Below are 25,378 nucleotides of genomic sequence, written 5' to 3' on the forward strand. Positions count from 1 at the left end.
TATGTTCCAGGTATGGTGGCCTTAATAACTGCCTTAAACCACTACCAAATAATAATAATAATTATTATTATTATTATGAAAAAAATCTATGAGCCGTGATGAAGGCTCGAACCTATGTGCTGGGTGTTCGGAGATGCATAGGTTCGAATCCTTATTACAGCTGCTGTGGATATTCCCATTGATATATCACGTTACTGTGACTTCTCTGTGTAATAATAATAATAATAATCAATTATCATTGAACAGAAGGGGTGATGTTCTATGTCTAAACCTAAGATGTTCTAATTCATGAACAACTGTGGAGGCAAGAACACCGACAACCAACCACACACACACACACACACACACACACACACACACACACACACACACACACACACACACACACACATACACACACACAAACACACACACACACACACACACACACACACACACACACACACACACACACACACACACACACACACACACACACACACACACACACACACACACACACACACACACACCAACCTAGCCAACCAAGACTGCTGGTGAACGGTACAGGATTATGTCTGAAATCTGCATATTTATGCTTGAGAATGTGTCCGACGTCGACAGACTGTCTAGTGAGCTGGTCATCTTGTCGCCTCAACCACACCCTCAGACACCCTCACCCCCCCTTCTCCCTGCGTCCTTCCACCCCCCCCCCCCCTCTCCCCCCTGCGTCCTCACCCCCCCTTCCCCTGCGTCCTCACCCCCCTCCCCAAAAGTCTTCACTCTCCCTCCTGACAGACGTCCTCAATCTTAAGTCAGGCCAAGTTACCTTTGTAGTTTACCTTAATTACCACTTCGTGACAAGCCATTTGGAGTATTCCAGCGGTACAAAACGTGAACAACTTTTTTGGGGGGAGACAACGGTTCATATTTTTGGACGCTCTCCGCCCCCCCACGTGTTTCCAAAGTGACCGTTGCTTGGCTGGATCGCTGTGACGTCACATCACCGTTTTTGAATTATGAATTTCGAATTCTGTGGCAATCCCTTCACTCGTCGACGCCAGCATGAACCATCACTGTAAAAGCCTGCACGCGCCAGCAACAAGCATGTCCGCCATATCCCGCCCGTTACATCACGTGTCCTTAATTTACATAAAATATTCTTTGAAAAAAAAAAATGCGCTGTTGAAAGGCGCGCCAGAGAAGGACATGGCTGAGGCACGATGCTATCCGCGTCCCCGTTAATTTTTTCACTCCAGTTTTCATCGTTGACGTTAATTACATAATTAGTGTTACTTAATGTCTGCATTTGTTATTTGTGCCTGCAGGATCGTCGAGCTCTTAGCTCTTGGAAGCTAAGACGCCTTACTAAACGTCGGTTGTTTAAAGCACTGACTCTTCATCTATCTTCTTCTATCATATCTACTACAGACACCTCACACACACACACACACAGTAAAGCAAATAATTTTAAACAACACTCACACACAAATTCTTCGACAGTGTTATAAAGTAAGATCACAAATCACATTGACTTACAACTTCTACATAACCCTGGCCTACACGTGTTCAGCACAGGCCGCTCCTGCCTCTCACGATTGCCAAATCGCTATGACATGGCCTGGGATGCCATGGGGGAACAATCGAGCAAAAAATGCATAACACACAGATTTCGCAAAACCTTTCAACCTATGTGAACATGATGGGCCTCGTAGCCTGGTGGATAGCGCGCAGGACTCGTAATTCTGTGGCGCGGGTTCGATTCCCGCACGAGGCAGAAACAAATGGGCAAAGTTTCTTTCACCCTGAATGCCCCTGTTACCTAGCAGTAAATAGGTACCTGGGAGTTAGTCAGCTGTCACAGGCTGCTTCCTGGGGGTGGAGGCCTGGTCGAGGACCGGGCCGCGGGGACACTAAAAAGCCCCGAAATAATCTCAAGATAACCTCAAGATGATGCAATTGTACATACAGTAAAAGACTGGGAACGTAGGGAGATGGCTCTTCAATTTCCTAACGAATAGAACTCAAATAGAGTAATCGTCAACGAAGTAAAATCCGGATTATCCACCAGTACTGTCACTCAGGTAACTAGGGTACTGTATTGGTTCCAGTACTGTCCCTCAGGGTACTGTACTGGCTCCAGTACTGTCCCTCAGGGTACTGTACTGGCTCCTGTACTGTCCCTCAGGACAGTACTGTACTGGCTCCAGTACCGTCATATTAAACAGAAAAGGACGGAAACCATAGAACCGTACCATCATTTTACAACTGGCCAGGGTCTATATTTTACACTATTTACGTAAGTAATTATAGATAGAAAACGCCTAGATAGAATGATAAGAGAACCTGGTGCTCTATAATCAGTCTCTCTCTCTCTCTCTCTCTCTCTCTCTCTCTCTCTCTCTCTCTCTCTCTCTCTCTCTCTCTCTCTCTCTCTCTCTCTCTCTCTCTTAATTAAAAATGTTCACTGTTAATCCATCTTGCCACCGTCTTCTCCTACGTGCTCCAGCATACTTCCACTTGTCTCCTATTTCCTTCTCTTTCTTCCCATTATACTTTTAAAGCCTTTTGGAACAGGCTGTCTTGGGCTTGACCGCGGCGCCTGTCTCCAAAGTTGGAAAAAGCAAGCCATTTATAGACCACTGGGAGGAGAGAGATAGAGAGAGAGAGAGAGAGAGAGAGAGAGAGAGAGAGAGAGAGAGAGAGAGAGAGAGAGAGAGAGAGAGAGAGAGAGAGAGAGAGAGATAGAGAGAGAGAGAGAGAGAGAGAGAGAGAGAGAGAGAGAGAGAGAGAGAGAGAGAGAGAGAGAGAGAGAGAGAGAGAGAGAGGGTGGTAATTGAAGAAGAAGGAAGGGAAGCAAGCGAAGGAAGAAAGTTAGGACACCAAACAGACCCCCAAATTTCCCCCTCCGTGTACTAGTAGCTCACGTGAATTATATATAATCTCGAGTCATGCTGCAAGTGACGATTAACGAAGAGTTGAATGCCTGTCAATTTCCACTATCCATTTGGTGGAAAGTACAGCATGTGTGGGGCCAAACCCCCTTCTCTCACCCCCCCCCCCCTCCCCTGATGGATTAAAAGAGGGAAGAGTTTTAGAGTCCTGTCTCCATTTAGGGCGTGTGAGGATCGAAGCTTGCATCGTACCTTTGGTAGGGGAGTTTTGTTGCGTGAGTGTGTGAGTCAATGTCTGACGTTGGATGAGTGTGAGTGTGTGAGTCAATACTACGAGGGCAGAATACACACACACACACACACACACACACACACACACACACACACACACACACACACACACACACACACACACACACACACACACACAAGCTGGAAAAAGTTCAGAGGTATGCCACTAGGCTAGTCCCAGAACTAAGAGGCATGAGTTACGAGGAAAGGCTGCGGGAAATGCACCTCACGACACTGGAAGACAGAAGAGTAAGGGGAGACATGATCACTACCTACAAAATTCTCAGGGAAATTGACAGGGTAGATAAGGATAACACGGGTGGAACGCGAACAAGGGGACACAGGTGGAAACTGAGTACCCACATGAGGCACAGGGACGCAAGAAAGAACTTTTTCAGTGTCAGAGTAGTTAACAGATGGAATGCACTAGGCAGTGATGTGGTGGAGACTGACTCCATACACAGTTTCAAATGTAGATATGATAAGAGCCCAATAGGCTCAGGAATCTGTACACCAGTTGATTGACAGTTGAGAGGCGGGACCAAAGACCCAGAGCTCAACCCCCGCAAGCACAACTAGGCGAGTACACACACACACAGTACATCAGGGACATCAGTTTGAATTCTTTTTCCATCTTATTTATTTAAATTTAATTATCACTCCATTTACTTTCCAGTCCCCATCTCTTGTTCCAGTCTCCCCCCCCCTCCAGTCCCCTCCCCTGGGGACTGGAACAAAAGATAAATTTCTTCCTAAGATTACGGCAACCTGTCACGAGCAGCGAATATGGCCAATCACAGCTGAGTTGACGTGAGGAGCCAATCACAGCTGGTTTGTCGTGAGCAGCCAGCCAATCAGAGCGATAACGGTTAACGGACACAAGTGTTTGAAATCTCCAAAGAACGGACGACCCCGCTCACACGATGACAGGACGAATGCTTTTATGGGTCCGTTTAAGAATAGGCTAGCCGGCTTTCATAGGTCCGTTTAAGAATAGGCTAGCCGGCTTTCATAGGTCCGTTTAAGAATAGGCTAGCCGGCTTTCATGGGTCCGTTTAAGAATAGGCTAGCCGGCTTTCATAGGTCCGTTTAAGAATAGGCTAGCCGGCTTTCATAGGTCCGTTTAAGAATAGGCTAGCCGGCTTTCATAGGTCCGTTTAAGAATAGGCTAGCCGGCTTTCATAGGTCCGTTTAAGAATAGGCTAGCCGGCTTTCATAGGTCCGTTTAAGAATAGGCTAGCCGGCTTTCATAGATCCGTTAGGAGTAGGCTAGCCGGCTTTCATAGGTCCGTTTAAGAATAGGCTAGCCGGCTTTCATAGATCCGTTAGGAGTAGGCTAGCCGGCTTTCATGGGTCGGTTTGCATAAGCCCTAATCCTTGCATATTTCCAGTTTGTCATCCATTAGTTGTAATTCCAAAAGTCCTGTGATTATCCTGATTATCTTTCACTGTTAATAATGTATACTGTATCCCCGATATTAAAGTATATACTAATAGTAAAGTATTCTACATACTGATATGATATACTGTTTCCTGATGGTAAAATATTTACTGAATACTGACAGTAAAGAATGCATACTTAGATAAAAGTAATTTTTTTAATGATTAGCTGGTGATAAAGCCATAATTATAATTATTGTATAAATATGTTGTTTTAATATTGTTAAACAAGTAGATAGAAAAAAAAGTAACAATAAGGAGAAACTGTAAAGCTGGGATACGAGGACAAGGAGCCGGGATATGAGGACAAGGAGCTGGGATATGAGGACAAGAAGGTAGGATATGAGGACAAGGAGCTGGGATACGAGGACAAGGAGCTGGGATATGAGGACAAGAAGCTAGGATATGAGGACAATGAACTGGAATATGAGGACAAGGAGCTGGGATATGAGGACAAGAAGGTAGGATATGAGGACAAGGAGCTGGGATATGAGGACAAGGAGCTGGGATATGAGGACAAGGATCTGGGATATGAGGACAAGGAGCTGGGATATGAGGACAAGGAGCTGGAATATGAGGGCAAGGAGCCGGGATATGAGGACAAGAAGCTGGAATATGAGGACAAGGAGCTGGAATATGAGGACAAGAAGCTGGAATATGAGGACAAGAAGCTGGAATATGAGGACAAGGAGCTGGAATATGAGGGCAAGGAGCTGGGATATGAGGACAAGAAGCTGGAATATGAGGACAAGGAGCCGGGATACGAGGACAAGGAGCCGGGATATGAGGACAAGGAGCTGGAATATGAGGGCAAGGAGCTGGGATATGAGGACAAGAAGCTGGAATATGAGGACAAGGAGCTGGAATATGAGGACAAGAAGCTGGAATATGAGGACAAGGAGCTGGAATATGAGGACAAGGAGCTGGGATATGAGGACAAGAAGCTGGAATATGAGGACAAGGAGCTGGAATATGAGGGCAAGGAGCTGGGATATGAGGACAAGAAGCTGGAATATGAGGACAAGGAGCTGGAATATGAGGACAAGGAGCTGGGATATGAGGACAAAGAGCTAGGATATGACGACAAGAAGCTAGGATATGAGGACAAGAAGCTAGGATATGAGGACAAGGAGCTGGGATATGAGGACAAGAAGCTGGGATATGAGGACAAGGAGCTGGGATATGAGGACAAGAAGCTGGGATACGAGGACAAAGAGCTAGGATATGACGACAAGAAGCTAGGATATGAGGACAAGAAGCTAGGATATGAGGACAAGGAGCTGGGATATGAGGACAAGAAGCTGGGATATGAGGACAAGGAGCTGGGATACGAGGACAAGGAGCCGGGATATGAGGACAAGGAGCTGGGATATGAGGACAAGAAGGTAGGATATGAGGACAAGGAGCTGGGATATGAGGACAAGAAGCCGGAATATGAGGACAAGGAGCCGGAATATGAGGACAAGGAGCTGGGATATGAGGACAAAGAGCTGGGATATGACGACAAGAAGCTAGGATATGACAAGACGCTAGGATATGAAAACAAGGAGCTGGGATACGACGCAGGGAAGGAAAAGAAATAATCCATATAGCGAGCTAAGAACACAAGAGACACTGAGGACTTCATATAGCCAGCCTACAGGGCCCAGCATCTCAAGAAATGAAAAAATCTTTCGCTTGGAAAATGATAATCTGGGCCTTTATAAATCCTTCATCTCAGATCAAGTTGATCTCGGCGAGTAGCGAGAGAAGCTGCTCACTTCCTCGTGGTCCTTTGTGGGAACAAATGCCATCTCAAAATCAACCCATCTGTGCACAATGAGTTTATAATGAACACTACTGAGCTGTTTATCGACGCCCGTGTAAGATTGTACATTGAGCACTGATAAGTTGCCTCAATGCTGTGTATATGATGTATAATGAACACCACTATGCTGTCTATTGAGTGAATGAGTGTATAATGACCTCTACTACTAAGCTGCTCACGGGCGTGTGTGTATGATGTTGGTATAATGAGCTCTGTCGAGCCGTCTATGGAAGTGTTTATGATGAGTGAACAATGAGCAAATGCCAGGAAAAAACTCAAAATATAACAAACCCGCAAAAACACTCAAACATGCAAAAGGAACACACACACACACACACACACACACACACACACACACACACACACACACACACACACACACACACACACGCACACACACACACGTGAAACTGAAGTTAATGAGGACGTTTCGCCTCCTTCTGGCCCAATATCGAGGCTTGACATTGGTCCAGGATGGATCGAAACGTCTTCACTCTATTTTCAGTTGCGTGTGTGTGTGTGGGGGGGTGGGGGGTGTTGAGTGTAAGTGCGTGCAACGATGGGCAGAAGTGCCACTTGCTCAAAGCCTGTCGTTTAAGTGGCATTGAAGTGTCTCATGCCAAAGCCTGTCGTCGCGTTTAAGTGCGAGTTCCACTCTCTCTATTAATGCAATTAGCTACACCTCTCTCTCTCTCTCTCTCTAGCTCTTCCCTTATTTCCCCCCCCCCCCTTCCCTCCCATTACAATCCTATTTCCTCCGCCCATTTATGGAGACCAACTTTTAATCGGTCCTATCCATTCATACCACTTTTATCTCGTCATTGATATGCGTTAGTGTGTTCTTCCTCTTCCTGTCAAACCTCGGCATTCTCCCTCTCTCTCTCTCTCTCTCTCTCTCTCTCTCTCTCTCTCTCTCTTCTCTCTCTCTTCTCTCTCCTTATCTCTCTCCTTATCTCTCTTTCCTCCTCTTTACTACGTTATTTCCCTTCCCTCTCACTCCCTACGAGGTTTCCTCTCCTCCTACTCCCTATTGTTTCTCTTCTGTCTCTCTTCTCTCTGCCTCTTTCCCCTTCTCATTGTTCTTTCCTTCTATCCATCCTTCCTATCATCGCCCGTTCTTCCTTCCCTGCCCAGCACCTGCCAGGAAGGACCCTTCCCTCTGCCCTAAGCTTCTATAAGCTGCCCCTTACGACCAAATTTCCTCCCTGCCACGATAAGAGCTGAAGAACAGCCGTTCTCCTTCACTAGTGATATATATACGAGGCATGCTTTTGTTTTTTACAAAAAAATTCCTATTCATTCGGAATCCCCCGATGCAGGACCGCAGAAAAATCTTGACTTAGGAGCTCATAAATTGAGATATATTGGAGCTGGAATTTACACCGAACGCCTGCCTGCCTGAATGCCTGCCTAGCGCTCTTGAACATGGAATACATTAACGATTCGAGATTCATTAGAATTCAATGGATGACTTTTTGGGGTATTTTGGCTGATATCAGGAAGCGTGTTGTCCGTTAACTTGGGAGATTCCACAGGTATGTGTCGCTTGCTACGAGTGGAAGATGTTTCGGTCCGTCAAGAGAGAAGGTGTTTGGAATGGTCTTGAATTCCTTTCTCTCACTAATCCTCTTGTCCCACTGACTTAGGGAAAGGAGTTTGGGCTGCTCCTATGTTCTCTCTCAGTGATTCTATTGTCTCGTTAATATTAAAAGGTGGGATGGCGGCTTCAATGCTTTATACATTTAAGATTCAGAGGCGAATTCATGTGCCAGGTTTGAATGCATTTTACTACACTTTCTGCTTTATTAGACCAACTTGTAAACAGTACCTTGATCTGTCTTTATTGTCACCTGACAATAACGCTAATTAATTCGTTATTAGAAAACGCTAATTTATTCAAATCCTCTATACATTCTCTTAAGTTCTCGCTAATGCTTCTTGCCCCACAGAGGGGTAAGGCAGTTGGCTATATCTTAAATTTCTGTGTCTCGCCAGTTTTCTGTTTCCCCCGTGACAGCGCGGGCCGATGCACAGACCAGGGCCTAGCCATGGAGACCTGAAGCCATCGCTGTTACCGGAGCGGCTCTGGTCATCTTATTTACGTCGACTTCGCTGTTGGGAGCACAGTAGTGATGTGTTGAGGTTCAAAGCAAAACAGCCTTCTTTGTGTGCTGCTTTGATCTGTGTGTGTGTGTGTGTGTGTGTGTGTGTGTGTGTGTGTGTGTGTGTGTGTGTGTGTGTGTGTGTGTGTGTGTGTGTGTGTGTGTGTGTGTATGTGTGCCTTCTTATCTTACAAGGGGTTTAGCAAGCGCTCCCAAAATGAGACTTCCAACCAACTGGTGGGATAATGCAATGAATTATTTCTCCTGTTTCTAGTATGCCCCTTTAAGGTGTCTTATACACTGTGCCTCAAGGATGTTAACTTGCTTTTCTTACGCTAAGAGGTTCTTCTTGATGCTTCATTGGCTAGTCTGTCTCCAGCATCCACCCGTGTCCTCTGGTCCTGCCTCATCTGTGTCTCCAGCATCCACCCGTGTCCTCTGGTCCTGTACCTCATCTGTGTCTCCAGCTTCCACCCGTGTCCTCTGGTCCTGCCTCATCTGTGTCTCCAGCTTCCACTCGTGTCCTCTAGTCCTGCCTCATCTGTGTCTCCAGCTTCCACCCGTGTCCTCTGGTCCTGCCTCATCTGTGTCTCCAGCTTCCACCCGTGTCCTCTAGTCCTGTACCTCATCTGTGTCTCCAGCTTCCACCCGTGTCCTCTGGTCCTGCCTCATCTGTGTCTCCAGCTTCCACCCGTGTCCTCTGGTCCTATACCTCATCTGTGTCTCCAGCTTCCACCCGTGTCCTCTAGTCCTGCCTCATCTGTGTCTCCAGCTTCCACCCGTGTCCTCTGGTCCTGCCTCATCTGTGTCTCCAGCTTCCACCCGTGTCCTCTGGTCCTGCCTCATCTGTGTCTCCAGCTTCCACCCGTGTCCTCTGGTCCTGCCTCATCTGTGTCTCCAGCTTCCACCCGTGTCCTCTGGTCCTGCCACATCTGTGTCTCCAGCTTCCACCCGTGTCCTCTGGTCCTGCCTCATCTGTGTCTCCAGCTTCCACCCGTGTCCTCTGGTCCTGTACCTCATCTGTGTCTCCAGCTTCCACTCGTGTCCTCTGGTCCTGCCTCATCTGTGTCTCCAGCTTCCACCCGTGTCCTCTGGTCCTGCCTCATCTGTGTCTCCAGCTTCCACCCGTGTCCTCTGGTCCTGCCTCATCTGTGTCTCCAGCTTCCACCCGTGTCCACCTCTGTGGAATTTCCCCTTATTACTTGCATGACATTATCTTTCAGCACTGAGAGAAGCTAGCTGCCAATCTGTCCATTTACTATAATCAATATTTTCTCTAGGTGTAGAGTTGGAGCGAATGCTGTATACTCATGAATTAGTCCTACACAGGAAGTATACAGCGTTCAGAAAACCCGTGTGTAGTCTACTTAAGACTCTACTGATATTTGTCAGTTTGACGAATGCTGCAGACGTGATTTTGTTAATCTCTCTCTCTCTCTCTCTCTCTCTCTCTCTCTCTCTCTCTCTCTCTCTCTCTCTCTCTCTCTCTCTCTCTCAGTAGATCCTGCTCTCAGATCCTTCTCTTTATCAGAGTGGTCTTATTTTTGGGAGAAGTTTCCCTTCAATCCGTTCTATCCCTAGGTCTTCTGTCCTCCCCTTCACCTGTCATTACTGTGCATCTGTCAGGGTTAGAGGATAGCGGGCATTAGTCCGATAACCGCTGGAGCACTGGTTCGTCTCTCTCTCTCTCTCTCTCTCTCTGTCTCTCTCTCTCTCTCTCTCTCTCTCTCTCTCTCTCTCTCTCTCTCTCTCTCTCTCTCTCTCTCTCTCTCTCTAGTTCCTTCAATCGTCTTTATGCTTACTCTCGTCAATTTTGCCTCGTGGGTTAATAGGGAAACACAACACAGTTCATTACACAAGAGAAATCACAGTAACGTCGCGATATATCAGTGAGAATGCCCACAGGAGCCGTGAAGAGGATTCGAACCTATGCGCTGGATTCAGTCCCACCAGTCTGGGTTTTGAGAAGCGGTATACACCGCTTCGTAGTGTGTATACCACCGAGGTTACCTTAGCCCCCTGAACTGTGTTCATAACACATATATACTTTGTGTATACATATATACTATGGCTAACACATATATACTCATAACACATATATACTTTGTGATGTATATAAGGAGTGTAACTCCCTGCAATAAGGAGTGTAACTTCCTTGCAATAAGGAGTGTAACGCCTTGCAATAAGGAGTGTAACTCCCTGCAATAAGGAGTGTAACTCCCTGCAATAAGGAGTGTAACTTCCTGCAATAAGGAGTGTAACTCTTTGCAATAAGGAGTGTAACTCCCTGCAATAAGGAGTGTAACTCCTTGCAATAAGGAGTGTAACTCCCTGCAATAAGGAGTGTAACTCCCTGCAATAAGGAGTGTAACTTCCTGCAATAAGGAGTGTAACTACCTGCAATAAGGAGTGTAACTCCTTGCAATAAGAAGTGTAACTTCCTGCAATAAGGAGTGTAACTTCCTGCAATAAGGAGTGTAACTCCCTGCAATAAGGAGTGTAACTCCCTGCAATAAGGAGTGTAACTTCCTGCAATAAGGAGTGTAACTCCTTGCAATAAGGAGTGTAACTCCCTGCAATAAGGAGTGTAACTTCCTGCAATAAGGAGTGTAACTCCCTGCAATAAGGAGTGTAACTTCCTGCAATAAGGAGTGTAACTCCTTGCAATAAGGAGTGTAACTCCCTGCAATAAGGAGTGTAACTCCCTGCAAAAGGAGTGTAACTCCCTGCAATAAGGAGTGTAACTTCCTGCAATACGGAGTGTAACTCCCTGCAATAAGGAGTGTAACTCCCTGCAATAAGGAGTGTAACTTCCTGCAATAAGGAGTGTAACTCCTTGCAATAAGGAGTGTAACTCCTTGCAATAAGGAGTGTAACTTCCTGCAATAAGGAGTGTAACTCCCTGCAATAAGGAGTGTAACTTCCTGCAATAAGGAGTGTAACTTCCTGCAATAAGGAGTGTAACTCCCTGCAATACGGAGTGTAACTCCCTGCCATAAGGAGTGTAACGACTTTTATAGCCTTGCAGAGGTTATCTTGAGGTTATCTTGAGATGATTTCGAGGCTTTTTTAGTGTCCCCGCGGCCCGGTCCTCGACCAGGTCTCCATCCCCAGGAAGCAGCCCGTGACAGCTGACTAACACCCAGGTACCTATACACCCAGGTAGATAGGAAGATAAGCCACTAAACTCAGCGCCAAACCCAACTATTCAAGAAAAGGTGCATTCAGGTATATGCCATCACATGCTATACTCATTAACAACATACCTAGAATGCCTTTCCTGCAATGATAAGAGCTTGCTTGCTTATGATTGGAGGAAGCTTAACTCCCTCCCCCCTCCCTCACAATCACCTGATGCTTGGAAAGCCAAAATCGTGAGGTAATCCACGAGAAAGCAAAACGTTGTTTTTTTCCTACTAAAAAACAACATCTGGGAAGACCTTTAGCCTCGAGGAACGCTTTCAAAAAACGAATGGAGTATTTGTATACATTGTTCTATCAAGCATTTATAAACCTGAAAGCAATATCTAGCCATGCTCCGAAAGTCTTGAAATCCTAACTTGCAGTTTTCTTGGAAACTTTTAAGTGGCAACTGCCTATTTAAAAATAAACGAATGTTCGAGAAACCTTTGAGCCTTAACGAGGCCACATAGTATCCTCTCTCGCCCCCAAAACATGAAACAAAAAAAATTACGAATACCACTATACCACCATAGTTTATTTCAAGCTAAAAAATTTCGCAGAAATTAATGTCGTTAAAGGATATTTTTCGTCGCTAGTCAGGAGATGAGGCAAGGGAGGTTAGCACCTATTTTCTTCTGCAATAACGCTTGAAATAGACAAGTTTTACGATGCTGGGAAAGGTGTGACGTCATTGGCTGGAAAATTAGGCCAAGCTAGGATTTTTTTTTCTAAGTATATCTATTTTTTGCAGGTCAATGGGTAGACCTATTTTTGCAGGCCTACCTGAGATAGGAACAAGCCGAGATTGCAGAGGATTTTGCACCTAATTGCTCAATCTTACTTGTAAACTTAGAATTATGATGTTCTAGATTTTTATACATTTTAAAAAAATTCTGCGGTTGATTACACCTTTGTGCTCCACAGTGGTGCTGACTCCACCTTCCCGATCCACCTCTATGGTGTTGGTTACACTTCTATGGTGCTCATTACACCTCTATGGTGCTCATTACACCTCTATGGTGCTCATTACACCTCTATGGTGCTCATTACACCTCTATGGTGCTCATTACACCTCTATGGTGCTCATTACACCTCTATGGTGCTCATTACACCTCTATGGTGCTCATTACACCTCTATGGTGCTCATTACACCTCTATGGTGCTCATTACACCTCTATGGTGCTCATTACACCTCTATGGTGCTCATTACACCTCTATGGTGCTCATTACACCTCTATGGTGCTCATTACACCTCTATGGTGCTCATTACACCTCTATGGTGCTCATTACACCTCTATGGTGCTCATTACACCTCTATGGTGCTCATTACACCTCTATGGTGCTCATTACAACTCTATGGTGCTCATTACACCTCTATGGTGCTCACTACACCTCTATGGTGCTCATTACACCTGCCTGCTCCACCTAGATGATGCATACACCCCACTGAACGGACAGAGACGATCGGCGAGAGATGTGTTTTAACGAAGAAAGTTAACGAAGTGGGGGCATGAGGGTAAAGGATAGACCTTCGTTAGCGACAAACGACTTAATGGTTATTCGACTCCAACCATTATTTCCCTCCTGTTTCCCGTTCCATTTGGTTGGATAATAATGGGGCGCGCGATCAGTCAGGTTAAGAAGAAGAATTTGATGGGTCACCGCGAGGATAGACTGGCGTGGTGCTTTCTTCTAATAATTTCCTTACCGTATTCTTATAACTGATCTCAAGTGAACTTCGATGATTTTTTTTCTAATCACTTCGAATCCTCAGGTTACGGGTTCGATAGATTTATTGAGGGGTACAAACGTGTGATCATATTTACCTGAATTTACCTGAGGGAGCCACCATTTCACTAGTGGCCGCGAGGAGGACAGGAAGCCGTTGGCTTGTTAAAAGTGACCCCCTCCCTGCCTGCCTTCCTGCCTCCCTGTCTATCTGCCGGCCTGCCTCCCTGTCTATCTGCCTCCCTGCCTCCCTGTCTATCTGCCTGCCTGCCTGCCTGCCTCCCTGTCTATCTGCCTGACTGCCTGCCTCCCTGTCTATCTGCCTGCCTGCCTTCTAGGCCCAACATACAGTCAACTGTAATTACAAGTTAGCCTCACATCTCAAGCGATATTCTCTTTCATGTAACACAGGTGATTAGGGGGCAATCAGTTCCCCACCCAATCAGAGGGGCCCAAGTCACCAAACAATAACGGCCCAAGACGCCAATCACCAATCATTGAGGATAATAGATACACGGATGGATACATGGATACGTGTGTGTGTGTGGGCGTCTCTCGTCCGGTTGGTTAAGTGCCTTGGGCATGGCCAGTAGTTGGGTGGGTGACCACAAGGACAGCCCAGACAGGCTACATGAACCTCGATAATATCGGATTTCCCTTGTTAAATAGTTTATCCTTATCTACCCCTGTCAATTCCTCGGAGAATTTTGTAGGTAGCGATCATGTCTCCCATTTACTATTCTGTCTTCCAGTGTCGTGAAGTGAATTTCACGACGTCTTTCCTCGTAACTCATGCCTCTTAGTTCTGGGACTAGTCTAGTGGCATACCTCTGACCTTTCTCCAGCTTCGTCTTGTGCTTGACATGTGGGGTCTTGGTGTAGTGGGGTCCTTATAGTATGTGTTGTGTGTACTGAGAGGAGGAGGGGAAGGATGAGGAGGATAGGGAGAAGGAGAAGAGGAAGGATAAGGAGGAGAGGAAGGATAAGAAGAAGAAGGAGGAGGTGAAGAAAGGCGAGACTAAGCCTCACACTCAAACATTCTTGCAGTAATCTGCTACGAGATGAAGACCCGCGATTCTCATTTTAAAAATTAAAATTTAATTAAAAAAAATCTCATACCTCGATAACCGACGAAAGTAATCAGGAAAAGAATTAATGAACAAAGTTCAGACATGGAACAAACACAGCATAAACATTTGTGCATAAAATACAAATAAAAATCCCATATACGACCCCCTTAAGACAAATATTAAACAACAAAAGTCTTGACAAAGAAACAAAAAAATTATTACGAAACACGACACTAAAATAATTTGCAGTTAAACAGAAATTTCGTAAATTTAACACGTTCAGTAGATTTTTTTGCCTATATAGGATATATAAATATATATATATATATATATATATATATATATATATATATATATATATATATATATATATATATATATATATATATATATATATATATGCCCAACTCTCCTAAACACGAGAGTTAAGTATACAACTTTAGAACACTTTCCCACCAGGAGACTCGAACCCTAGCCAGCACAGAAGCCTTCCAGCAACTGGCATAACAGGTACGCCTTAACCCTCTGCACCACCGCTCAGACCCTTAAAAGAGATGGTAATTTCGGAGTATTTAAATACCCCAAAGATCAACACCTCCCAAGAGCACCAGAGCAAGTGAGGGGTCAAGTGAGGAAAGTGTTCTAAAGTTGTATACTTAACTCTCGTGTTTAGGAGAGTTGTGCCTTAAGCAGAGACACTGTGTCTTCCCATATTAACAGGGACTTGATGAAATTAACGTCTAAATGACCCCTCACTTGCTCTGGTGCTCTTGGGAGGTGTTGATCTTTGGGGTATTTAAATACTCCGAAATTACCATCTCTTTTAAGGGTCTGAGCGGTGGTGCAGAGGGTTAAGGCGTACCTGTTATGCCAGTTGCTGGAAGGCTTCTGTGCTGGCTAGGGTTCGAGTCTCCTGGTGGGAAAGTGTTCTAAAGTTGTATACTTAACTCTCGTGTTTAGGAGAGTTGTGCCTTAAGCAGAGACACTGTGTCTTCCCATATTAACAGGGACTTGATGAAATTAACGTCTAAATGACCCCTCACTTGCTCTGGTGCTCTTGGGAGGTGTTGGTCTTTGGGGTATTTAAATACTCCGAAATTACCATCTCTTTTAAGGGTCTGAGCGGTGGTGCAGAGGGTTAAGGCGTACCTGTTATGCCAGTTGCTGGAAGGCTTCTGTGCTGGCTAGGGTTCGAGTCTCCTGGTGGGAAAGTGTTCTAAAGTTATATATATATATATATATATATATATATATATATATATATATATATATATATATATATATATATATATATATATATATATTGTGTCTATAGGATTAAAGCAAGTTATGAATAAAAGTGTCTGAAAAAAAGTGGAGCCCGGGAGCTGAAGCTCGACTCACAAGAACATTTTTAATGAGAGGGGGAGAGTTTTTTGTAGTTCTAAGGCCCGGCCGGGTTCGAATCCCGGCCCAGATCTGAGTTAGACAGCTGCTACGGGCTGCATCCTAGGGATGTGTGTGTGTGTGTGTGTGTGTGTGTGTGTGTGTGTGTGTGTGTGTGTGTGTGTGTGTGTGTGTGTGTGTGTGTGTGTGTGTGTGTTTGTGTATGTGTGTGTGTTCTAGAAGAGAATATAAATATATAATACATTATAGCGGAAAATAGGTTAGGAGTCAGTACATTATATTCCGGCGGTTAGAAAGGCGGGGTCCAAGAGCTAATAGCTCGATTTTACAGGCACAAATAGTAAATACACACACACACACACACACACACATATATATACACAAAGTTTAGGCATAAAATAAGTGAAACATGAAACAACCAGAAACAGAGAGAGAGAGAGAGAGAGAGAGAGAGAGAGAGAGAGAGAGAGAGAGAGAGAGAGAGAGAGAGAGAGAGAGAGAGAGAGAGAGAGAGAGAGAGAGACCCTGCCATTATAACCCAAATAGGAGGGCTGGGAAGGGGGGGGGGAGAGGCACTAGATAATGTCCACACCTGAGCACACCTGCATTCTGGCACACCTGCCCTCTGGCACACCTGCACCAAGACACAACACCCGTCAACTACACCTGACTTAAACATCAGGTTGTCAAAATGACACAAATCTTATATGAAGACATTCAGCATTTTGCAACTCGTGTCATTCTATTCATCTATAACAGTAATTAATCCTGTAACCAGTTCTGCCACTGGACCCCTGCTTGATACCTGGTTCTGGGAGTTCTTCTACTCCCCCAAGCCCGGCCCGAGGCCAGGCTTGACTTGTGAGAGTTTGGTCCACCAGGCTGTTGCTTGGAGCGGCTCGCAGACTCACATATTAGAAGGTTCTTCCGTTTCTTCGACCCCCAGCACTCTCTCTCTCTCGCAAACTCTGCTGATAACTCGGAATAAATTGCTTGGGTGTGATTTGTGTTCTGACAGGTAGATACCGCGGAGTCGGACGCCATCTTGGGCCAGCACGATGGGTACTTGAGGAATAGTGATGGAACAGTGGGAGGAAGGGAGAGAAGGGGAAGGGAGAGGAAGGGAAGGAGGAAGGGGGAGAGGAGATATCAGGGGAGGGAAGGAGGGATTTATGAAATGACACCTTACTTTTCCTGCCAAGATAAAATAAGTTGTTCAGGAGAAAGCACTAAGTTAGTACAACTTTGTGGCACTTGGAATGTCAGTGATGACAGCTAGGGGATATATATATATACCCCGAGAGGTATACCCCGTATATACACACACAAAGCTGACTTAAGTACTGAACTATACTCAGGACTAAAGTATATACTTACCTGCCAACTCTTCTGGTGGCCTTAATAACCCTCCAGAGGTTAACGAGCGTTAACCCCGACACCGAACCGAAGGCAATAGACGGAAGACGGGGGATTGGGTGTTACAAGAACGGCGCCCAATCACTCGGATTATCTGGTGGGTCTCGAACGACGATCCAGCGGGTGAAACAGGCGCTGTATCGACCCGTTCAAGTGGATTGTTGCTACACCACTTCTCTCAGAAGAGCTCATAGTCACACCTCACACTTCTCACTGTAGCAAACATGATTAACTCACAGTACTCTGACCAGGCTCCTAGGGGAGCCGGTCGGCCGAGCGGACAGCACGCTGGACTTGTGATCCTGTGGTCCTGGGTTCGATCCCAGGTGCCGGCGAGAAACAATAGGCAGAGTTTCTTTCACACTATCCCCCTGTTACCTATCAGTAAAATAGATACCTGGGTGTTAGTCAGCTGTCACGGGCTGCTTCCTGGGGGGTGGAGGCCTGGTCGAGGACCGGGCCGCGGGGACACTAAAAAAAAAAAGCCCCGAAAACATCTCAAGATAACCTCAAAAGGCTAATCATCTCTTAGTCAGTCCGGGGCATAAAACATTAATTTTCCTCAAAAAGGCTTGAAAACTGTTGACCTTTTACTTGACCAGAGGCCAGAAAAAGGCTTCAGCCTTTAGCCTGGGAGCCAAGAGCGCGGGGTATTGGGTCGTTTTGAGGCTTATAACCTCACAAGAAATTCAGGCTTTTAAAGACTTAGTTGGCTTCACTTTTAAGAGGTCAGCTCGGGTCGGGGACTTACATGTTGGCGTGAACTGTGGCTTGAAATACAAGCGATTTAGGTAGTCTTTCAGAAACACGAAAATGTTATAGAGAATTCAGAAAGAAACAGATGATATAATACAGAGAATGGAGCCAAAATAACGGTACGTAATAGATGAAGGGATATAATGGTTTCGGGGGTGGTACAGGGTACAGTTACAGGGAAGCTGAGCGTCTTGTGTTGTGGTAGCCATTTCCTGCTGTACCTCCTCCCTTTTGCTCCCTCTTGTCTCTCTGTCTCACGCTTTTTTCACCCGTCTATAATGGCTCCACATCTTCCCAGTCCTGGAAGTGTACTTGACTTCACTATACTCATTACTCACACCTCTATCTTTCAGTCCTCACTACTGTGTCACATGTTGCCTCCAACACCGTCACCATCAACACCTACAAGACCACTATGACACACATGTTGTCACCAACTGAACGTAACAAAACACAGCTAATGTTATAACATTTCTCCTCTACCCTTCCCCCTTAAATAAAGTAATCATTCCCCCCCCCCTTAAATAAAGTAATCATTCCCCCCCCCTTAAATAAAGTAATCATTCCCCTTTTAATATTCCCCTCTTCCATGGCCGAGCAATAAACCCAATTAAGCTAGATCGAAGAGCCGTGTTCTTTTCAGCGACTTGAAAAGACACTTCGAACTCACTCGTGCCATGGGCGGGAGCGCGCGAACTGAAGAACTGAGTTCGATAATGGCGAGGCGGCGACTTCGAAGCCCATTATTTAATCGCCGCGTCGATGTATCGCGACATGTGTCGATATATCCCTTCGGAAAAGCCTTTGGATGACAGGTCTAGCAATGAGAGAGAACAGGGATGGCAGGAGACAATGAGGAAGAGGGGAGGTTGGGAAGGGGACGCTGGGGAGGGAGAGGAAAGGGCGGAAGGGGAAGGATACAAAAGAGCTGGGAAGGGAAAGGAGAAGAGAATGAAGGAGGCAGAGAAGGGGAAATAATATGTCGAAACCCAGCTACTTTTTTTCCCACACACCAGGAGACTTTCCTGTTATGCGGGTGGTGGAGGGGGCTGATTAATGAGAGAGAGAGAGAGACATTACACACGGCTCTCTCTCTCTCTCTCTCTCTCTCTCTCTCTTTCTTTCTCCACACCAACGTACCTAAAGTTAGACTTTCATGTTTCTCACTCAGATATGATGAAGATGACCTGTTTTCCGTGGAACATTCCCTCTCCCTCTCTCTCTCTCTACCGCCACCCCACATGTGTCAACCCCCCTCCCCCTCCCCCCACCTCCTACGCTCCCTTAATGGAACATTTCAGTCCCTAAAATGTCCCTTACCTAAACACCTTTCAGTCCCAGGGACGTTCCCTCCCAGAAGCACAGTGCCCCCTTGGGAACTTTCCCCTGTCCCCCCTCCCTTTCCCTCCTTTCCTTCCTTCCCTCCCCCCTCCCTCCCTTCCTCCCTTCTCGTTCACCTGGGTCAGTGAACGCGTTCAATCCTCTTCATTTCCAGGATGCCGGTGAGGCATCGAAAGCTATCTTGCCAAGTGGAAGTTCTTGGAATTTTGCTGGCGTGCCAAAAGCCACCGTCTCGCCCCTTCTTCTCCCTTCGTCTCTCTCTCTCCTCTTCTCTGTCCATGTTCCCGTAATCCCTTTCTCTTCTCCCCGCCCCTCTCTCTTGTTCTTCCCATCCCCTTTCCCGCCTTCACTCGGTTGCCTTTCCCTTTGGATTTGGCAGTATAGAGGACTTGCTTTCCGATGCATTGGGTCGCTCGGGTGTCCTTGCTCTCTCTCTCTCTCTCTCTCTCTCTCTCTCTCTCTCTCTCTCTCTCTCTCTCTCTCTCTCTCTCTCTCTCTCTCTTCTCTTCATATAGCCACTTATGACCTATATCGTTATTTAGTCCTCTTTCTCTCATAACTCCCATCTTCGCTTCTCAGATTCTCATTTCTTCCCAGAATCTGCCTTCCCCTCCCCTAATCCCCCTTTACCCTATCTCCCCCCTCCCTTGCCTCTTCCTCCCCCCCCCCTTGCCCCTTCCTCCCCTGGAAACCAGCATGGCTACCTTCCCTCGCCGCCCTCTTCCCTTCCACGTAATTCCCCCATCCTTCTCTTCCTCCCATCTCTTCTCTCTCCCAGCCTCACGGCTGAGTGGACAGCGTTCTGGATTCGTAGACCTGAGGTTCCGGGTTCGATTCCCGGTGGAGGCGGAAACAAATGGGCAGAGCGTCTTTCACCGTGATGCCCCAGTTCACCTAGCAGTAAATAGGTACCTGGGAGTTAGACAGCTGCATGTTACGGACTGCTTCCTGGGGGATGTGTAACAAAAAGGAGGCCTGGTCGAGGACCGGGCCGCGGGGACGCTAAGACCCTAGAGCGGACCCCAGAGCGGACCCCAGAGTGGACCCCAGAGCGGATCCCAGAGTGTACCCCAGAGAGGACCCCACAGGCAGTTCCTACATCCCACACTCCCCCAGCACTAGGAGAGAACCGTGTGAATGTCAGCTACGAACGGAGATGCCTTGTCCAAGCCCTAGACATATTCAAGGAAAACAAAAATAGTTGTACCCTTATACTTACCATCCCTACCCTTAATCCCAGCCCCCTACCCTTAATCCCAGCCCCCCCCCACCCTTAATCCCAGCCCCTCCACCCTTAATCCCAGCCCCCCACCCTTAATCCCAGCCCCCCCCACCCTTAATCCCATCCCCCCCACCCTTAATCCCAGCCCCCCACCCTTAATTCCAGCTCCCCACCCTTAATCCTGGCCCCAGCATTAATCATGGCCTTTGAGGTCTCTCCCAGGTAATCCCAGGTAGCTCCCAGCTTCTCCTGTGGCCCGCAGAACTTGGCCCATAGAACCTGCTCGCAGACGGAGGCCCCGCTGACGGTGGCCCGCAGACGGTGGCCCGCAGAAGTTGGCCCGCAGACGGTGGCCCGCAGACGGTGGCCCCGCAGACGGTGGCCCGCAGACGGTGGCCCCGCAGACGGTGGCCCCGCAGACAGTGGCCCCGCAGACGGTGGCCCGCAGACAGTGGCCAGGCAGCGCATCAACTGTGTCCATGGATTAAAGCACCTCCTGGAATCTGGCCTAGACAGCGCGCTGCTCAGAACTCTCATCTTTATGAGCCGAGATGCGGGTTGTGGTTCAAGACGTCCTCAACCTCTCCACCAGAGAGAGAGAGAGAGAGTTAGAGAGACGTTGTCTCTTGGGACTAAGACAGGGATGCTCTCGGACGTAGGTTCGAATCCTCGTCACGGCCCTTGTGGATTTGTCCGTTGTCTCTTGGGCTATCACGAACAGAGATGCTTTGCGTTGCTGATGGAGAATGGGAAATATAATCTGAAGGAATAGATTTGTCACCCCCCACCACACACACACACTTTGTTTTCTCCTCTCCCCACACTTGTCACTTCCGCCCGTGACACACTCAACGCCACACAAACACACTCATACTCACACACGCAACACAAGGGGCACACGCACTAGGGGACACAGGTGGGAATTGAGAGCCCAAATGAGTCACAGAGACACTAGAAAGATTTTTTCAGTGTCAGAGTAGTTGACAAATGGAATGCATTAGGCAGTGATGTGGTGGAGGCTGACTCCATACACAGTTTCAAGTGTAGATATGATCGAGACCACATAAGAATAGAGCGACCTACCATGAACACCCAAATCACGGAACTATTTACTCTACCCACCATGAGAGTAAGGACAAGACAAGAACATATCGATGCCAACACAGAAGACAATGTCCAACATAACAGGCCAATTACACTGGATTAATCTTTGTGTTTAGATAGGAGATGCCTCGTATGGGCCAATAAGCCTTCTGCAGCCCCTATGTTTATCCCTTATGTATCCCCCCATGTTTTTCACCTTAATTGTATTATCACCTGACCTAATGCGGGTATAAAATCAACTAGTATTGTAAGATTGTTCACTTGAGAATGAACCATGGAGGTTCGAAACGTCGTGCAAATTATACAAATAAGTGTAATACACTCTATAGTAAATCACTTCTTTTCTTCACCTTAAAAGTACGAAAATGAGTTTTGGAGAACTCCTATTCCAATTAAGCCCTGATGCTAAGAAAATAGTTAGAGGGATAGAAGCCCTAAACCAGAAAATAATAAATACAGAATATGCGGTCATATTCAATGAAACATGTTTGAAAGAAAACCTGCTGCCAGTATACACCAATATATATATATATATATATATATATATATATATATATATATATATATATATATATATATATATATATATATATATATATATATATATATATATTGGGGGGAGTGGCGGTGGGAGAGAGGGAGAGAGAAAGGAGGAAAAGGGGAGAGATATTTTGGAAAGGGAGGAGAGAGAAAATGAATCAAGTATGATGAGAGAAAAGGAAGGAGAGAGGGAGGGATAAAGATGGAGAGGGTGGGAGAGGTGAGAGAAGGAAGAGAGGAGGTGAAAACAAAGGGAAAGGTGGGATGAGGATCGAGAAGGGGGAAGGGGGGAGGAGGACGAGGGTACCCGGGTACCGCCGGGTATATCCCTCACCAGGAAACGAACACTATTCCCTGTATTGCTATAGTGAGTGTTGGACAAAAATTGGATATTTAATGGCGGGAGAATACAGTGGATGCCACTTCCCTACACCAGTTTCCTAGTCTTAGCCTCACGAATGATTGTGTAGAGAAAGTTTCCAGCAAGACACAGGTAGAGAAAGTTTCCAGCAAGACACAGGTAGAGAAAGTTTCCAGCAAGACACAGGTAGAGAAAGTTTCCAGCAAGACACAGGTAGAGAAAGTTTCCAGCAAGACACAGGTAGAGAAAGTTTCCAGCAAGACACAGGTAGAGAAAGTTTCCAGCAAGACACAGGTAGAGAAAGTTTCCAGCAAGACACAGGTAGAGAAAGTTTCCAGCAAGACACAGGTAGAGAAAGTTTCCAGCAAGACACAGGTAGAGAAAGTTTCCAGCAAGACACAGGTAGAGAAAGTTTCCAGCAAGACACAGGTAGAGAAAGTTTACATCAAAACACAGATAGACTTCTCTCAGATTTGACTCGATTGTCTCGTAGGAAAAAAGTAAATATGCTCCCTTTGTCATATTTTGCATGAGTGTGTCCTGAGATTAGTGACTATTGAAGAGTTCCTGGGCTACATTATACATGTTTTCATTGTGAGAAGTGTATAATACATCTATAATGCCTTATTATACAACACGTCTATAATGTGTTCCGATACACCACATCTATAATGACCTCCAATACAACACATGCAGAGTCCCATACACTATTAATTCCTTCATTTAGTGCCAAATAATGAATTACGTTGATTTACAATGACAATACATAAAATAAACAATAAATATATAATGATAAACACTCACGCTTTAACAAACACCAAACTAATATTTTTTTGTGAGTGAATATCATTAAGATTATTAACCAACTAATAACTCTTTATCAACAGGTTAATTGATCAATTTGGCTGTGATGCGCAAGCCATACTCCCAAATTATTTCGAATTTAAGGAGACAGAACTCGACCAAGTTCGATCCCCCACTCCCCCCTCTCTTGTAAGACTTGGGGGAGGGGGAGAGAAGGGCCCCCCTGACGAGCTCTCAATAGTTAAGAAGTCGTTCGTTAGCAGTGTGGACCAAGTTTCAGGCTCCAGCACACGGACCTTCACTCACGAATGAGGCGACCCATTCATCCAGCATGAATAAGGGAGAGAGGGAGAGGGGGAAACCCATTAACTAGATGGGTTTCAAAACCCATCCACCCAAACCAAAATTGTTCAACTGTCTAACCTACGCTTGAAACAATCAAGTTATCACCCCGTCTATGATGAAGTTACCCGCTAATCTGTTCCACAAATCAACAACCCCCCACGTTTCCAAACCAGTATTTACCCCAGGTCTTTCCTAAATCCAAAGTTATTCCATTTACCACTGGATAACAAGAGCCGCTCCGCTCAATGCCCAAGTGCTTCGACTCGCACACAAAAATTGTCGGGTCAAATGAGGGTCCAAATAGTCATTTAACTTGGCTTCCATCCCCCCCCCCCACACACACTACACAATTCAAAGAACTACGCCAAACTGCGCGCGGCGTGCGCTTACTCGCTCGCGCCCAATTAGGAGGTCTGAAGGGATTAATTTGCGAAGGATTAGCAGACGCGGGGATTAATGGCCGCAGAATAGCACACACAGGGATTAAATCGGATTATTGTGAAAGGGGGTTGACTCGAAAACAATGTATGGGGGAGTGGGGGGGTGGGGTTGTATAGTGAGCGAGCTAAGTGTGTGACTTAGAGACACATATTCTTCAAAAAAAAAAAAAAAAATGCATAATTCTAAAAAATACGAGCCGAAGTATGATAAGACAGCTACAGAGGGGACATGATCACAACATATAAAATACTAAAGGTTATAAACATTGAACAAAAACACCCTTTTCACTCTGGACAGAACCAGGCAGAGAGAGAAAGGGGAGAGACAAAGTGTGTGAGAAAGCTGAGCGCTCAAGAAAGGGGAGCAGAGTAAATCAAGCATTAAATGCTAATATGTCAAAGTGATGGAAGGTCATCAAAGCATCTTGTCAAAGTAATCACGGCGGTGACTTGACGGGCAAACGTCAGATGCGTGTGACAAAGCAGTGGCACTATTAATGAGGTGCCAAGAGAGGATGCCTGGCCCTTTGATGCATTGTGCCACACACACACTGTCGTACAGAGCCAGCAACGTCTTGCTCAGCTCAGAGACGCGGAAGTTTGGTGGAAAAGTGTCTTCTGTTTCCTTGAGTCGATAATTGATATTGACTTTTCGATGGCGTTGAATGGGTGTGTGTGTGTGTGTGTAGGTTTGTCCTTTCCTGGCGTCTTGTACACACACACACACATTGAGGGGGCCTCGTAGCCTGGTGGATAGCGCGCAGGATTCGTAATTCTGTGGCGCGGGTTCGATTCCCGCACGAGGCAGAAACAAATGGGCAAAGTTTCTTTCACCCTAAGTGCCCCTGTTACCTAGCAGTAAATAGGTACCTGGGAGTTAGTCGGCTGTCACGGGCTGCTTCCTGGGGTGTGTGTGTGTGTGGTGTGGGGGAAAAAAAAAAGTAGTAGTTAGTAAACAGTTGAGAGGCGGGCCGAAAGAGCAAAGCTCAACCCCCGCAAAAACACAACTAGTAAACACAACTAGTAAACACACACACACACACACACACACACACACACACACACACACACACACACACACACACACACACACACACACACACACACTCACGGTGAACAAGCACAGCCTCTTTAAGTGGAGAGAAAGGAGGGCCAAGAGGACACAAGTG

The 25,378-nt window shown here is 46.2% G+C and overlaps 2 protein-coding genes across 2 annotated transcripts in view; one reads left to right on the top strand and one right to left on the bottom strand.

The window, feature by feature from the left end:
- Positions 1–25,378, bottom strand: part of LOC123757574 (FMRFamide receptor) — a 687,359-nt gene that overhangs the window by 91,348 nt on the left and 570,633 nt on the right.
- LOC138366334 (uncharacterized) lies at positions 22,462–23,097 on the top strand. Its single transcript, XM_069327367.1, has 2 exons — positions 22,462–22,479; positions 22,696–23,097. Exons 1-2 carry the CDS (start codon positions 22,462–22,464, stop codon positions 23,095–23,097), a joined length of 420 nt encoding a protein of 139 aa, XP_069183468.1.

This window comes from Procambarus clarkii, chromosome 19, assembly GCF_040958095.1.
Source record: "Procambarus clarkii isolate CNS0578487 chromosome 19, FALCON_Pclarkii_2.0, whole genome shotgun sequence".
NCBI lineage: Eukaryota > Metazoa > Arthropoda > Malacostraca > Decapoda > Cambaridae > Procambarus > Procambarus clarkii.